Consider the following 15,746-nt stretch of genomic DNA (forward strand, 5'->3'; position numbering starts at 1 on the left):
TACGTTTTCATACCGGCTCATTGCGCAACAACCCCTGCTGCCCCGCCGTAGGCCCCCGCAGCCTGTCCAAGACACCGGAGCACCCAGTAGATAGGGTGGGGAGTGTAGGGTTTGCAGTCAGGATAGTAGGAGAGACGGGAGTTTGGAGCCGACCCGAATACAAGGCATCGTAAAGTCAGCGTGGGGTGAATAGATACTATACTTGGTGTGTGATAAATAGTAGGTATGTGAGGATAGGTGACTGCTTTAATTGTTATAACAAGAATTATTTCTTCCCCTTCGTTGTGTGTCGGGGTAGCAATATATCGTTTTTATTAGGTGGTATCTAATTCAAACTCCGGCGTATTAGGTCACCTGGGGAGTGTTAGTGGTGCTGGTGCTGCAGCCGGTTTCTGTTTCTTCTGGCTCTGACTCCGTGTCCGTTTCCGGTTGCCTGTAAATTCTCTCAGCTTCTTTCTTTAGTCTACTTCTATTTTCTGAAATTTGTTCCCAATAGCATCTGGGTCTGTTAGTGTAGTGACGAATGTCGTGGTTTAGGGAGTCTTCCCAAGTGTATATTGGGCGTCCCTCCTTCCTCGTATTTTCTTTATATTTTAACGCTGCGTGTAGAAGGTGGGGGCTTTCTCGTCTAAGGACATGCCCGTAGAATGAGAGTCGGCGGACTTTAATGATTTTGGTAATCGTTTTACCTTCTAGGATGTCGTGTATCTTTTGTTTCGGGCTATCCCTGGCTACAAGCAGCATTTCCTTGAGTATGTGCCTTTCGTACCGTCTTAGGCGGGCTCTATTGGCTTTTGTCAGGGCGGTTACGTTTAACCCGTACGTCATGGCGGGGGAGATGACCATTTTATACATAAGTCGCGCTATTTTCCACTCAACTTTCTTTTCCTTGATGAATTTTGTCAAGATTTTTGAATTTCTTACGGCCTGATCGCATCTAGTCTTAATTGTGGCTCTCCTGTTATGACCTGAGGTGATGTATGTGCCAAGATATTTCATTTCCTTTAATGGCTGTATAGGTACCTCGCCAAGGTATCTTATCTGTTGATCGATTGTCGAACCTGCTGTTGGGTCTCTTATTATTAATTTGGTTTTACCTGCGTTTATTTTGAGTCCTACGGAGTCCAATAGGGTTGTTAGCTTACCAAGTAAACGGTCGATGACGTTTATACACTGGCCTAGTATAATTAGATCATCTGCATAAGACAGAATGATTGGCAGTCGGATTTCTTTGTCTTGGTCTAGTCTGACGTCTTCGTCTTCTTCTTCGAGCGTACGAAGTACGTCGTCCATTAGAATGGTGAACAAACGGGGAGACAATGGGCAGCCCTGTTTTACCCCTTTACCTTTCTGAACCGTGTCCGAGCATTGTCCGCACCAGGAAACAAATGTTTTTTCGTTCATGCATGCTTCTACAATCCTATTGGTGAGAGGGGCGTTCGTGCGAGAGTATATAATGTCCCTAAGTGCATTTAGATCAACGGTGTCAAATGCTTTCTCGATATCTAATGCCGTTATAAACAGTTTCGTTCCTTCCCTCCAGTTTATATCTAAGACCCGGCGAAGGGTAAAGATGTGATCCTCGGTGGATCTATTAGCCAGGAAAGCGGCTTGATAACTTCAAAGTGGTTTTATTGTAGCATCCAGTTTTTCTAATAAGAAACTAGCATAGATTCTGTAGCCTACATTGCAAATTGATATTTTTCGAAAATCGCCTATAGCTTTGGGATGGCTTTTTTTGGTATAGGAACTTGTTTGGTGAGTGCCCATTCTGCTGGAACCTTGTTGTTAATCCAGGCATCTTTCATGATGTTTGTGACATGTGAGATAAAGTCTGGGGGGGCCGCTTTGTACAGTTCTGGGACAATTTGGTCTGTGCCAGGGACTGTTCCGTTTCTCATGCGCCTGATTATACGACTTATTGTCTCACTGTCGGGGCTGTCCGAGTCCGGCAATGTACTATTGTGGCAATCGATGGGCGTCACAATCGGGCCTTCACATTTTCTAAGATCCGAAATCCACTGGGCCATCGGGATAAAGTATTTCTGCTGCGATCGCGACAGTTTTGTGCGGTGTTTTTGCAAGTATTTGTACGTTATTTTCATTCGTACTGCCCTATGTTGGTCACTGAGGTTTCGGAAGAAGTAGGCGCATTCTTCTTCGTCGTCCTGTTCTATTGCCTTGCGAAACCGTTTTCTTGCTAGGCTGAGGTTTTTTGTATACAAATGTACATTCGGAAATTTGTTTTTTAGAAAAAGGGCCTTTTGTAGTTGCTCTTGGGCCATCTTGCTTCGTTCGGATCTTATTTTGCAATCCTGCGGAATGACCTTTGTTGATCTAATTAGAATCTTGTTAAGGTCCTCCCAGGTGGGGTTCTTGTTAGTTTTCCCGCTATCCTGCGCGATCGCATCTAAGCAAGATATGAGATTTTTACTTACTTCTTTTTGGAAAGTTATGAGATGTTTCTTGCTTTGAAGTGCCTCATAATTAACTTCTTTATAGTTGAATCGAGTGTCTAGCTCGTTTTTTAGTGGATTCTTGGGTTGGGTCCCATGTCGTGGTGTGTTGCGAGTAGGGTTTAGATTCCCGATCGTTCCCCAAATAAGTTTGTGGTCTGTTTTGATCTTGTTGGACCACTTACCTTGGATGGATGTAAACATGGTTGCGCTAGCTCGACTGCATATTATGTGATCTATTTGGGAGACTTTAGTTCCCATTCTCCACGTTACTTTACTCGATGGTCGGCCCCATAAGCTTTTAACCACTAAATTGTGTTGCTCGACAAAATTCGTTAGAAGGGTGCCGTTAAAGTTAGATATCTCATGAATTAAGTTTTTCTTGCATATATATGGCGACTGGTGCGTGACATCATTCTTGCCAATGCGGGCATTGAAATCTCCTAATAGAATGGGCGTTACTTTTTTTGGGCAGCGTCTTAGTATCGTCCCTATTGTACTTAAACATGTCGTAGAGTCGGATGGTACGTGTGTGTTAATAAACAGTATGTCTTGATCTTTTTGATTTCCGAGTTGTAGTCTAATATGTATAGCTAGTATGTTCTCATGTCTATTGTATGTGTTTATAATTTCGTACCTAGCTGCTTTGCTAATAAGTATTGCTATGCCTCGTCTTTCACGTGCGCGTTTCCCCCCGCTCAGAATCCAGTCATAATTATTCGAGGAGAAAGTTCCCCGGGCAAGGTGTGTTTCCTGGAGACCAGCAATGGTAATTTGGTGCCCGGCTAATTCTTGATCTATATTCAGTCTGTCATTTTGCGAGGCACATCCTCTTACATTCCACGTTGCAACAGATAAGTTACTATATGTGTTAACTCGTGGCTCTGCTTTGGTTACCGTTTGTCTTATTAATCTAAGGCCTGTGGCATCCGCTTCTTGTTGTTCTATGGAGTTATTAATACTCAGCGTTGATTGGGAGCTAGGAATACCCTCCGCGTTTTCAAGTGAGCTGGCGGTTGGCATCGAACTGTTTGCGATTGCGCTGTTGTTACTAAATATTACGCTATCGTAGTGATGGTTTTGAAAGTATAAGTGAATAGGCTTGGCCGGGGCTGTAAGACATGGCGGTGCCTTGTAGACTAGTGGTTGGTTTGGATAAATACCGTGGATGTACACATCTAAGACGAAAAACTCTGATGCGGCAATAATAATATCTTCCCCACCCCAAAAACCATCGTGGAACTGCTTGCGAATGTATGTGTCAATCTCATCCTTACTCGCTTGTAATGAATAGGCATTATTGCTATGTGCTTCGGTGACGCTATATAATAGGGCCTGCTTAATTCTGGGATCCTCTCTATTAACAGAAACATAGCTAGCCAATTCGCTCCGAATTATTTGATGGTCGTATTGGTCGGGTGATGAGGCTAGTACCCTGTTAAGTTGGTCTGCTATGGATCTATATAGACAATTACCATCTCTTTCCATGGGTATTACTTGTATGGTGGTCATGATAAATCGTAATTAGAAAAAGAAAAGATATTTTGATGAGCCTAAAGCCTAATTAGACAAATGAACAATTATCTAAAGAAAAATACGAGGGTCTCTGCCCTTTGGGGCAACAACAAAATTAGCAAAGCTTGTTGTCTTTGTCGTGGTGATATTGCCCAATTGCGGAACGTGTCCGTTGTTTAGCAGCTGAAGGTATGTGCCATAAAACAACAGCTTTTCTTTTATCCTTCCGGGGGTATTCCGTTTCGCTTTTTTTTTTTTTTGTCCGGGTATCTGACAATGGTTCGGGGTTTTTAATGTGCAGCCCTATGGTTGTGCAAAGCTGATCTCTCTACGTTGTTTACACCGAACACATGTTTTATGATGCGTTTTTTAGTTTTAAACTAGCCGATATTTACGACTATTGATAATGGTACCGGCAAGTAGAAAGCGCCCTTACATTAAAAAAAGAGCTTTAATGGCAGTGCCTAATTCCTTTACTAGTATTGCATTGTAAGTACACACCAAATGTGTACCTTTTTTTTTCGGTTGTGTATAATAGGGTAAAATACGTTTGAATTAAAAACAGTTTTATGCTATTCTTTTTGTTTTTACTTGCCGGGCGGCACTATCTTATTTCCCAAACAAAAACGTAGAATGTAAGAAAAAAAAAAAGAGAGACGCGTAGGTATGTGTTCTAGAGGGTTTGACTTTGCTTAAGTTGAAAGGGTGAGAGAGCCCTAATTCCAGAACTCAGCAATTGCACCGCGATTTGATGAAGAGAGAAAAAGACAGTCTTATGTACTAAGCACCGTAATCTACTTATTGGTTGATGTTGCAAGTTAAGGCTACCAAAACGGACACTAAGTAGTTAGCGCGCAGGATACGTTTCAGTATATGTGTATAAAATTTCAATATGTGATAATCTAGTAAACTTACTATAGTATAGAGTGTCTTACGATTATGGAAATGGCAGCAATAACCTACTGGTTTAATGAGGAATGGATATAGCAAAAGATAAAGAAAATACTGTGCTCTGTAGCTAAGGTGATTTTGACCCCAGGCTGAATAATTACCGCGGAATTGATTGTTAGATAGGGCTTGTCTAGGTTCGCGTAAGTTTAGGGCTAACCTACGAGTATAATATGGGAGTATTCCTTTTGATGTAAGTAAATAAATATTAATATGAATGGTGTTGATATGAGTGGTGAGTGTATTTGGGCGGGGTTTGTGGTTAGGAATTTGTATAATAGCGTTCGGTCGTATGTGTATTAGCTGTGTGTGGCGTATGAGTGTGTTTGTAAATACGATGTGTTTTGTGTATCTATACGAGTATGTAACTTGTGCCCTGTTGGTTTTCCTTACGTGGTGTTGCCTGGAACGTTAGGGGGTACGTGGCCTGTGGGTCTATTTCTATCATGTGTGTGGTTGCTGATAGCGTGCAGTGCCCCTTACTAAAGTCTTGAGATATAGGATCAGAGCGGGACTGTTACTAATCTACTTCTAAAATCTAGTAACCCTTTTTTTTTCCTGCAAATAAGTGAGATTAAATGTAAGTCCGTACTGCCGTCCTGTGCTGTCCCTAGTAGGTACTTAGGTCCTGAGTCTCTTTGCACTTGGAATAGGCCTAGTTCTTTGGCATAGCAGAGTTGGAACGGGCTCACCAAGTTTGCTGCGGTGTTGATGGTAAGGGCCGTCGCTGCCACAGCTCCGTGCCAGGCCGCTGGTGCCGTCGCAGGGGTACGGTCCTCACGTCGCGGGTCGCGCACCAACACACATCGAACGTATAGGTACACGTAAAAAGATATTATAACTATTCACTGTCAGACTTCACTATAAACACTTTCAAACACAGGGTTTCGGAAATAGATAGATAGGCAGCGTCGCGGGTGTTACGGTTCGACGCGGGATAGCTCTTGGGTGTAGGCGCGGCGGCGAGAGCATTACCATCTGTCGATGGGTCTATCTATTGTTTTCGCTGGACTTTTTAGTTGTTTATGAGGCTTATTTGTTCGCTCCGGGCACGACCGCTCGGGACGGCGTCCAAAATGATTCTAATATAAATAGCACAGATTTCATCAGTGACTGGCTGAGTGACTTCATCATGTTTGAAGTTGTAGGCTCATAAACAACAAGAATAAAATTCGAAACTTTGGCATATATACAGCTTAAAGGCTTTCAATATGAAAAAGAAAAAGCGTTATTTATTCACGACTGACAAATTTTATGTGTCTTTTTAAACAACAGTGACATGACATAATATCTTTTTACATAAAGTCTATGGTCAAAGAAGCTGATGGTTACTGTGTTCTGTTAACAATAGGTTTATAAGAAAAAACTTCTACATAAAGTGGAAAACACGCCGAGATGTTAATCTTTCCCCTCCTCCCGCCTCCCCATTTTTATGTTCCCATTTTCAGTTTTTTTATATATTCAGGAAAACCGTAAAAGCTACGGTTATGATGTTTAGGAGAAGTAGGTATATTTCCATAAAATTCTCTACACAGTATTATATTTGCAGGGACGTCCTTAAAAGCAACGACAACGCTGACCAAACATACTGTAACTATAAATCATTCGTATTACTTACACAAATGATGAAACCTAATAAAAAAAAATAAGGCGGTGATCGTTTACTATCAGGCGATACAGCTGCTCATTTGCCTCCTATTTCATGAAAAAACTAAGAAAGCCCAGTTAAAATACGGCGATCATTATACTGCGATCCGTCTGTGTCATGCTGCCGCGCGAATTTGAGTTCCCGTGTGCGACAAGCGAACAGAGCCGCGCGGGCGGGGCGGCCCGGACGCCGCGCACCTCACCCCCTTGGTTTGGTTAGTTTGACAGATCATCTCGCCTTAAATAATTTTTCATACATTTTTTTTTTATTATTGAATGGGAAACCCTATTCGGGTAAAATAAAATGGTCACAAATATGTACACGCAATTTCATGAGTTTCATGACCATGTAAACTTTAATGCTAACAGCGGCCATTGGAAATAATTCAACTTCATAAGATTTAACATACAAAGTGAGGACAGCACCAGTCATGGGCTTAGTAAATAATGATTCTGCTATATCATTTTGAGGTCCAGAACTTAATTATACAGGCCTATATATTTATAATATTCATACTAATATTATAGATATATAGGAGATAGTTATTTTATTTTATAGTTAAACAGATGGAGAGTGTCATAGGCTACTTTTTGTCTCTTTCTAAATCCCCACTTCCCTAAAATGGGGAGTGGAAGTTTGTATATAGTTTCAAATTTAACGCGAGCGAAGCCGCAGGCAAAAGCTAGTGTACATATTATATGTAGTTTTAGCCCAACATTATGTAACAAGTGAAACAATAATTAACCCAAGATACTATAAAATAATTTGACACTTGATTTATAGTAATGGGAACACACCATCCTTTTCCAATTTATGATTTTCTACTGTGTAAAAAAAGAGACAATAACAAATGGTAAAAATTCAGAGAACTTAAATAAATCTCACCTAGCTGCAGTTCGGTCGTCATGTTCGTAGAATGTGCCCCGCTTCGGAATGTACTGAGGGTTACTCCTGTCTTCGTCATCATCTACTCGCCTCTCCGTCTCCTGAAAACATGTGCAAGACACAGTCAAGTTAAGATCATAACCTTCAGCTATGAGTATACTGATGTGAGTAGGGTAACAGAACAATCCTGGATTTTGTAGATGTGTGCCATTTTTTTCAAAGTTGTCCACTCCACTGTTTTTCGTAACATGGGTATTTTTTATGCGATTCATACTCAGAATCGGTCAGGTCTTTCGATCCTGATAGGAGAAAAAAAGTCCCATGATTTTCATACATTTTTCAGACCTTCCATTCCGCTACCGCCATACAATATGTATGAAAAAATGGTAACAGAATGGGAAAAAACCTTGGGACACTTTTATCAGGATTGAAAGAACTTGTGATTCTGAATGGAAATCACATAAAAAGTTCCAAATCAAAAAAGGTTGGGGTGGACAACTTTGAAAAAACATGGGCCATATACCTGTTACACAGTCAAATACTAAACTACATCACTATCATACACAATAATGCACCTACCTTCATTTACATTAAACACATGATGTGGTACTAAGAATTCCATGTCTTGAAGTAATAAAATGAAATTATTTGACTGTTATTTCCAATAAGCATGCAATTAGAATTAATGATCTTAGAAGAAATATGACAATTAGAAAGGATTAGAAACTGCATGAATAAATTACCTGACTCTCAGGGTCCTGATCAGAGTGTTCGGTGTCACTGGCCGCCGAATCGTAGTCCGACTCTGGCCCATCCTGCAAACCAGCCACCTTTAGCAATTGCATGACAACAAACAAGTCTTTTGACTTTGCTCTCAAAACAAACTAGTCTCAAATTCTACGTGGCGTCACCCGCGGCTAAAATTAAAGTCTAAACACATCAACGGCGCCGCGGAGAGTGGTCCCAATCGTGACCTCATTTGCGAAAAGAAATGGTCACACCGTCACGCGAATGCACCGGTGAAAGTGCCCGCGTAATACTTATAATGGCCAAACGAAAGTTGATTTTTGCCATTGTCGCTGGCGGTCAGTGTTTCTAACTCACGTTTGTCGAATTTCGCTCGATTTCCTGGGAATCTGAATAATCTCCGGAGTCCCGTCGCGCTACGACCGACATGTCGCCGCCCTCCGGTTTTTGCAAGACCTCCAGTTTTATTGATATAAATGACTCCAAGAAATTTAAACGATTAAACTTCCACTGTCCGTGAAATCCCCTCTCAAACAAAATGCTTACACCAAAGAGTATAACCACTAATAAACAAGTGAAGATAGTGAAATTGTTTTTTTTTTTCTATCAAAGTTTTTTAGCGGCCATCAAGGTTTACGTTTCAAATAACGCAGATATATTGAATGAATCATATGAATATATTTAACTGCCGTTTATTTCTGACGAAGTTTTCAAGTCAGTAAGAATATTTTTATATAAGTATTTCAATTCAATAATTGTCGGTCTTTATTGTAACAAAATGTGTACCTTTCCAATATTTTTCATTGAATAAAAGGAACATGGTACGTAAAATGGAAACTAATGTTATCAACCTCCATTTTCTCATAAAAAAGAATGCGTTCCTATTACACATACATTTAAAAACCATATAACACTCTGAAAATGTTCATAAACACAAATATTACATGTTATATGCACATCACACTGTGTATTAAAAAAATGTATGATATAAAATTTGCAAAAGACAAATATGCTGACATTGCTGACGTATAAGTGATAAGTGGAATGCAGCTATTTTCTGTGTTGCCATATTTAAATTGAGATGTATGTCAAAAAAATGTCAATTCGTTTTTCGTTTCATCCTGTCAAAACAGATATTGAAAGTTGTTTGCAGAAAATTTTGTTTAACTTATATTTTATATTAATTCGTGAAATACTTTGGTACTCTGAATATTAACACAAACAGATCGTTCATTGCTCTCGTTAAAACAATGGAAAAGTAAGTATAGGCGGCTTTACAAACGATTATGACGAAAATATTTTCCACTTGCTAAAGTTTCGTTATCCTTTCCTAGCGTAAATCAAACTGACGATGCGAAGACCATACAACTATTAAGCAAAGGTATAATGAAGCTATATGAACCCCCTTTAGCGACAATAAACACGCATTTAAAGGAACTCACGTAAGTTTAACTTAAACTTTTTTTAACCTGTGTCATCTCAATAAACTAGTGCTTAAACATTTTTTTTTTCCATAGCTTGTCTTGTAATCACAGTAAGTATAAATAGGTGTTAAGAGGCAGGAAAATCTCATGTTGGCTTCGTCTAAGCAAATCTTTAATAGCAGTTGTCAATCCCATTGAATAACTTACTAACCTGCTAACCACTTTGAATTCTTAGCCGTATTCGTATCGCCGCTGGCAGTACCAAACTATACGAATATTCGTCTTATTTATCAGACACTACTTATTTAAGAGAAGGTAATGTTATGTTTGCCTTATGGTATACCCAAAGACCTTTACAGGGGACAGCTCAATCACATATTTTGCCATACGAAATTGAACCTTATTACTGAAACAGAAAGTCGATCGTATCAGACTAGCGAAAACGGTCCACATGAGAGGGCATTGTTTGGGCTGGTGTCCCTCTCGCATGTGTTGCCAGTGTTAATGAGGTTCCCATAGTAGTAGTATTTTTATCTGTATATTACCTGATTTTATAACTTCTTATATTATTTTAGTGTTATATTCAAACTAGGGTTTCGATATATTTCAAAAAATTGGAAAATAATTATAATGTAATTATTTTGATGCCAATAAATCAAAGATTTGTATAATTAAAAAATACCTTCAATTGGGTATTAGTAGATTTGGTAGTAACTTTGAAAATTGACTGATATCCCCAATTTATGACAGTGATGACGTCACTGAATAATGTTGACACATTGTTGACATTGTCAGTAAGTGCGAGAGGGACACCAGCCCAAACAATTACCTCTCATGTGGACACACTTTTTGACCTAACTAAACAATCTAGTTTAATAATTCTAAATCTATGGGTATACCAAACTATGGCAGGTAAAGGGTTAAACTATGGAAAATAATCCATTGTGTATACCTCAACTTAAACCCCATATGAAAATATACATACATACATACAATCACGCCTGTATCCCATAAAGGGGTAGGCAGAGCACATGAAACTACTAAAGCTTTAGTGCCACTCTTGGCAAAAAAGGGGTCGAAAGGAAACGAAACTGTGACATTGCAGTGACAGGTTGCCAGCCTCTCGCCTACGCCACAATTTAACCCAAATCCCATAGTCGCCTTCTACGACACCCACGGGAAGAAAAGGGGTGGTGAAATTCTTAACCCGTCACCACACAGGCAAATCTATGGGTATACCAAACTATGGCAGGTAAAGGGTTAAACTATGGAAAATAATCCATTGTGTATACCTCAACTTAAACCCCATATGAAAATATATTATTTATTTTTAACCCTTGAGCTATCTTATTTATGACATCCTTTGAGCCTTTTGTAATGTATGAATTAGCTACACAGGTGAAAATATTAAATATTTCCCCCCTTCCCTAATCTAAAGATTTTAACGCTGACAGCCTTATATATTTTAGAAACCTGCAAATTTGTTAAAAAAAACGTTAATCTATTCGAAGAAAATAAATACCATAGTTCAGAAACGTATAACCTGCGCCAACGAAATAGAGTCTTTATGAATGTCCCTGCGACGCTGCAAATGTTCAACAAAGGACCTCATGCAATGGCTATGACGATTTTTAATAAAATTCCTCAAAATATATTAAGCGAGAGAAAATACAAAATTTTTGTAAACAAACTAAAGTCCTATCAACTGAATTTGTGCCCATATTCCTTGCATGACTTCCTAGGAGACCAAACTTAGCTGTAAGTGCATGTTGTTTTTGTTTTGTTTTGTTGTACTATTTATAATATATGTAAAAATGCTACACCCTAGTGGGGTCCATGTTTGTACCTACAATCTGTAAACACCTCTGTAAAATACCATGGTTGCATTGAATAAATGAATATGAATGAATGAATATGAATATTTGGTACGTTTCAGGGAAAGACAGGAAGCTGTCCACAGCACACTGACATCGGAGAGGAGGCGGCTAGAAGACTTGCAGAACGATGCTATGGTTGATGCACTGGTAAGTATTCTCATATTTGATTCTCCATTTTCACAACACCTTTACAAAAAAATCCTTTACTTCCCTGTGCATAGGGATCAAAGTTCCACTTTTTTTTAAAGGACACATTCTTTAAATTATTTATTTAGCATAATATTTAAAACCATGGGGGTGTGGTATGCTAGTGACGGAAGGACCTACGGAACTAATTTGTTCCGTGTATTGTCCTTTGAGTCCTCGGCACCCGAACCCTCCTTGGAACTTGTACACTCCTTTTTGCTGTGTGTGTACTTAACACAGCAAAAGGGAGTGTACAAGTTTCTAATGGGTTGGCAACGCGCATGTATGCTTGTTTGCTACTGACATAGTATTACAAAAAACATTATTATTCCTTCTTGCGTGATGTCAAAAGCATTCCCATTTGGATTCTACGATGATGGAGACAAGGGTTGGCAACGCATGTCAGTGACTGCTTACCAGCAGGTGGGCCATATGCTTGTTCGCTACTCTATGGTGCATGCAGAGGAAATCAAATATCTGTGCTGTCTCTATGATAAATTTGTCCTTTCTAAAATGTTTCAGTTGGCGGACATAGCAACGAATAGGGAGCGACTGGTGACCATCTCCAACTCCATGATGGGGTTGCACAAGAGAGTCCAGTCACTACAGGTACATATTTATGTTTTCCAATCACATATTAGAAAAGGGGACTTTTCTTCGCTGTTAGGAGGGATCAAAATGGCACTTTTCTGTTCAAGGACTTTATGATGCCAGTATAAAATATAAATTATTATTATTATTATTATTTAATAAGCAGGCAGGCAGTTAAAGAACTGATATAGCCTGTATCCAGTGATCATTGTGACAGTAATCATAGCCGAGTTGTAGATGTGATGTGCTTGTCTAGTCTATTTTTAAACTGATTCACATTTTGCTACAAAAAGAGTTTGCATATCAAAAATATAATCCATAACCAATTACTTTTTTACTTTTTCCCCATACAAAATGTTACGACTTCTTGGCAAGCAAATTACTTCCACATTGTGGGGCATGGACATGTGAAGATGGTTCATTGTGTCCCATATATGGATCCAGTCCAGTGTCCTGTAAACATTTTAACATATCCTGATCTTTGGTTTGTTTTCAGGCGAGAGCGGCAGTGGTGGAAAAAGTGGCGAAAAATCGAGCCAACCAAAATAAACCGGCCGCCAGTTAGTATCAGACAAATATCTCTTAACCTATAAATATGAGGACCAAAAGGACACATTCCTTAACTTAGAAGCTATGAAATGTACAGGTAGAACAGTTTTGTAGATCTAAAGTTTTCTGGAAACATGCAACCGAACAACAGAATACTTATTTAACTATACATATAAATGTAAAGAGACTACATCCCTTACTACGCTGTCGCGTTAATCGCTGACACCAGCGTGCGTACACAAGTTGATAAACTTTTTCGTATCGGTCCGTCTCTATCGCACTTACAAATAGTGCGAAAAGGACGGCCTGACGATAAATCGTTTTCCCCTCACTAGCTCGGAAACACGTGTTTTGTCCTTTAATACCAGCGGGTAAAAACGCATTTTATCCACTAGTGGGTAAAGTAATTTGACCTTGAATAAAGACAAATTAACTGCTGTAAAATTGATAAAAGTAGGTAAATCTAGTGATAAAGATGATTTACCACCTGTGGAAGTACTGGAAGCAGTGATAAACGCTTTTTTTGCGTTGTAGTTTCCTCGCTATAGTGAGGGGAAAAGTTTTGTGTTACACTCGGGTGCAAATGTATTTTACTTCTCGTGTGTTATAAAACTCGCAAGTTCAGGATTCTATTCTCGAACCACTCGCTTCGCTCGTGGTTCAACTATAGAATCCTTTCACTTACTCGTTTTTCAATTCCACACTCGGCGTTAAAATACAACTTTGCCCCCTTGTATAACAAATAACTATTGTCACGCGACGCGCCTGCTGAATCGCTTCATCATCACTTTGATTCCTTATTACTTAATATTGTCTTTGGTTAGCACGATAATTGCTCATGAAATGAAACTATAAACGAACGCTGTAAGGGACCATCCACACTCATAAGACGCATGTCTCGGGGCGCGCAACGGACGTCTCCGCCACGCCCGAGACACGCGACGCTTAAGTGGGAACGCTGCCTAAAGTGTTCGAAACGTCGGGATGTATTGTTAATTCATTATATGCGATATAATCAGTTTCCATAGTTTAATTTCACTACTACTTACCAGCGGCAGCGACAATTGGTGACGCTACGTGGCGATCGAAATGTCAGGCTCTGCCGGAATAGCAGCCATCGAAAGTAAAAAAAATGAATGATCTATTTAGTCATCACCAGACCTCCCATTTGATACTTTGTCTAATGATAGATATACATATCGTCACTACTTTTAAAAAAACTTGTATATTCGTCTGTCAGTGAAAAGAAAATTGTAGTAAGTATGTATGGAATGCATATAGACTTACTGCGTTTTAACTTTGAGGAACAGCGTGAGATACGAGATTTTTTAAAAGTAGTGACGATATACATATGCTTTCATGAACAAATACAAATTAGTCAAAGTCTCGAACGGGACGACTGAATATATTTTTCAGTATTTCGAGGGTTTACTGGTGATAAGTCGAGATAATTTGTCCTTGAAATAACAACATGGACGACCGGTCTGGCCTAGCGGGTAGTGACCCTGCCTGCTAAGCCGCGGTCCCGGGTTCGAATCCCGGTAAGGGCATTTATTTGTGTGATGAGCACAGATATTTGTTCCTGAGTCATGGATGTTTTCTATGTATATATTTGTATATTATATATATCGTTGTCTGAGTACCCACAATACAAGCCTTCTTGAGCTTACCGTGGGGCTCAGTCAATCTGTGTAAAACTGTCGTATAAAAAAAAAAATAACATTGTGGAAATTACACATAGTTCGAATTTCAAAAACCAGTTTGCTCAACTTATCGGGTTTCACCAGTAAACCCCTCGATTTTTATATAGAGCACAAATAAAAACCATAATTTTGAAAGATCGTGTATTTTGGTAATTTTTAAGCGACATAAGTAATCATTAATTAATAGTTAGTAAACTAAAATCATTAATATTAAGTATTAAAAATCAAAATGGCAGTTATAGACTGATATAATACATTGTAAGAAATACTGTTACTGTTCCAATAAAGTTAACTAAGTATGCTTTAAAATTACACTATTTGTATGGAAAATTTCTAGTTATAAAAATACAGAGCACTTTCCATTTAATCCTACAGTGTTTATCACTCGTGTTTAATTTTCTTGTAAAATGTTGTGTTATTTTATGCCTAAAGGGTCCATCTGCAATAAGCACGTTTTCATTTGAAATTCCAATACAAATTTGCCCTTATTGATTCCTAGCTATATTTCCGAGCTCATATAATATAACCCGGCAACCTTCAAATCAAGAGTGAACAGGCATCTTCTGGATGAGCTCACTCCATCGTAGGCCACGTCATTGCCTTTGGGTAGTCTGCGACCAAGAGTAAGCCCATTTATAATTTTAAAAAAGCAAGCGCCTTTCAGGCTTGGAATACCACTTATTTCACGACTTAGGGTCTCTCCAAACCTATCGACGTGGAATCGGCTCTATCCGGACAAAAATCGTCGTTGCTGAACGCTGAACGCATGTTCATTTTATCGAGCGATTTTTGGTCTAGGCTCGATAGGTTTGGGGAGACCCTTACCCACTGTAGGTAGGCTCAGAGTCTGTAAGGCACGAGATAGCTCTAAGATTTTTTTTCTACAGTTTTCGCTATGGCAACTCTGAATAAGTTACCATACAAAATGTAGAAATTCATGCGTTTTGGGAACCTACAGTAATTATCGATTAGTTTAAACTTTACAGAATCTACTCGAAAGCACGCAAATACATTTAGACAGAAATTAGAACACATTTTTTTTAAACTGGTATACACGGGCATTTTCAAAAACCTAAAATTAGTGAAAGTTGTTAACAAAAATTAACTCGAGGTCAGTTTTGAAATTTGTCTAAATAGTCTAGAGCCAATTTGGCCACAAGTCGTCTCCTTCACGATTTTCGTCGACATCTCTTCTAAATACCTAAAACAGGTATGGA

General features: G+C 39.1%; 2 protein-coding genes across 2 annotated transcripts in view; one reads left to right on the plus strand and one right to left on the minus strand.

Moving 5' to 3' along the window:
- Positions 1-8,774, minus strand: part of LOC125238077 (protein CASC3-like) — a 34,708-nt gene extending 25,934 nt beyond the window's left edge. Inside the window, exons 1-3 of the mRNA XM_048145367.1 lie at positions 8,557-8,774; positions 8,196-8,267; positions 7,453-7,553 (exon numbers count right to left, since the gene is read on the minus strand). Of these exons, the coding sequence (XP_048001324.1) occupies positions 7,453-7,553; positions 8,196-8,267; positions 8,557-8,628 (245 nt within the window). The 5' untranslated portion in view covers positions 8,629-8,774. The remainder of the gene's footprint in view (positions 1-7,452; positions 7,554-8,195; positions 8,268-8,556) is intronic.
- A 553-nt stretch (positions 8,775-9,327) lies between these two features.
- Positions 9,328-12,842, plus strand: LOC125238078. Its single transcript, XM_048145368.1, has 5 exons — positions 9,328-9,457; positions 9,534-9,641; positions 11,560-11,647; positions 12,209-12,295; positions 12,774-12,842. The coding sequence occupies exons 1-5, from the start codon at positions 9,450-9,452 to the stop codon at positions 12,840-12,842; spliced, it is 360 nt and encodes a 119-aa protein (XP_048001325.1). The 5' UTR covers positions 9,328-9,449.
- Positions 12,843-15,746: the final 2,904 nt, after the last annotated feature.

This window comes from Leguminivora glycinivorella, chromosome 22 (assembly GCF_023078275.1).
Source record: "Leguminivora glycinivorella isolate SPB_JAAS2020 chromosome 22, LegGlyc_1.1, whole genome shotgun sequence".
Taxonomy (NCBI): domain Eukaryota; kingdom Metazoa; phylum Arthropoda; class Insecta; order Lepidoptera; family Tortricidae; genus Leguminivora; species Leguminivora glycinivorella.

Coding starts and splice junctions, on each gene's coding strand:
- LOC125238078 (XM_048145368.1), top strand. Junction 9,642..11,559: donor ACGCATTTAAAGGAACTCAC/GTAAGTTTAACT, acceptor GGTACGTTTCAG/GGAAAGACAGGAAGCTGTCC. Junction 11,648..12,208: donor ATGCTATGGTTGATGCACTG/GTAAGTATTCTC, acceptor AAAATGTTTCAG/TTGGCGGACATAGCAACGAA.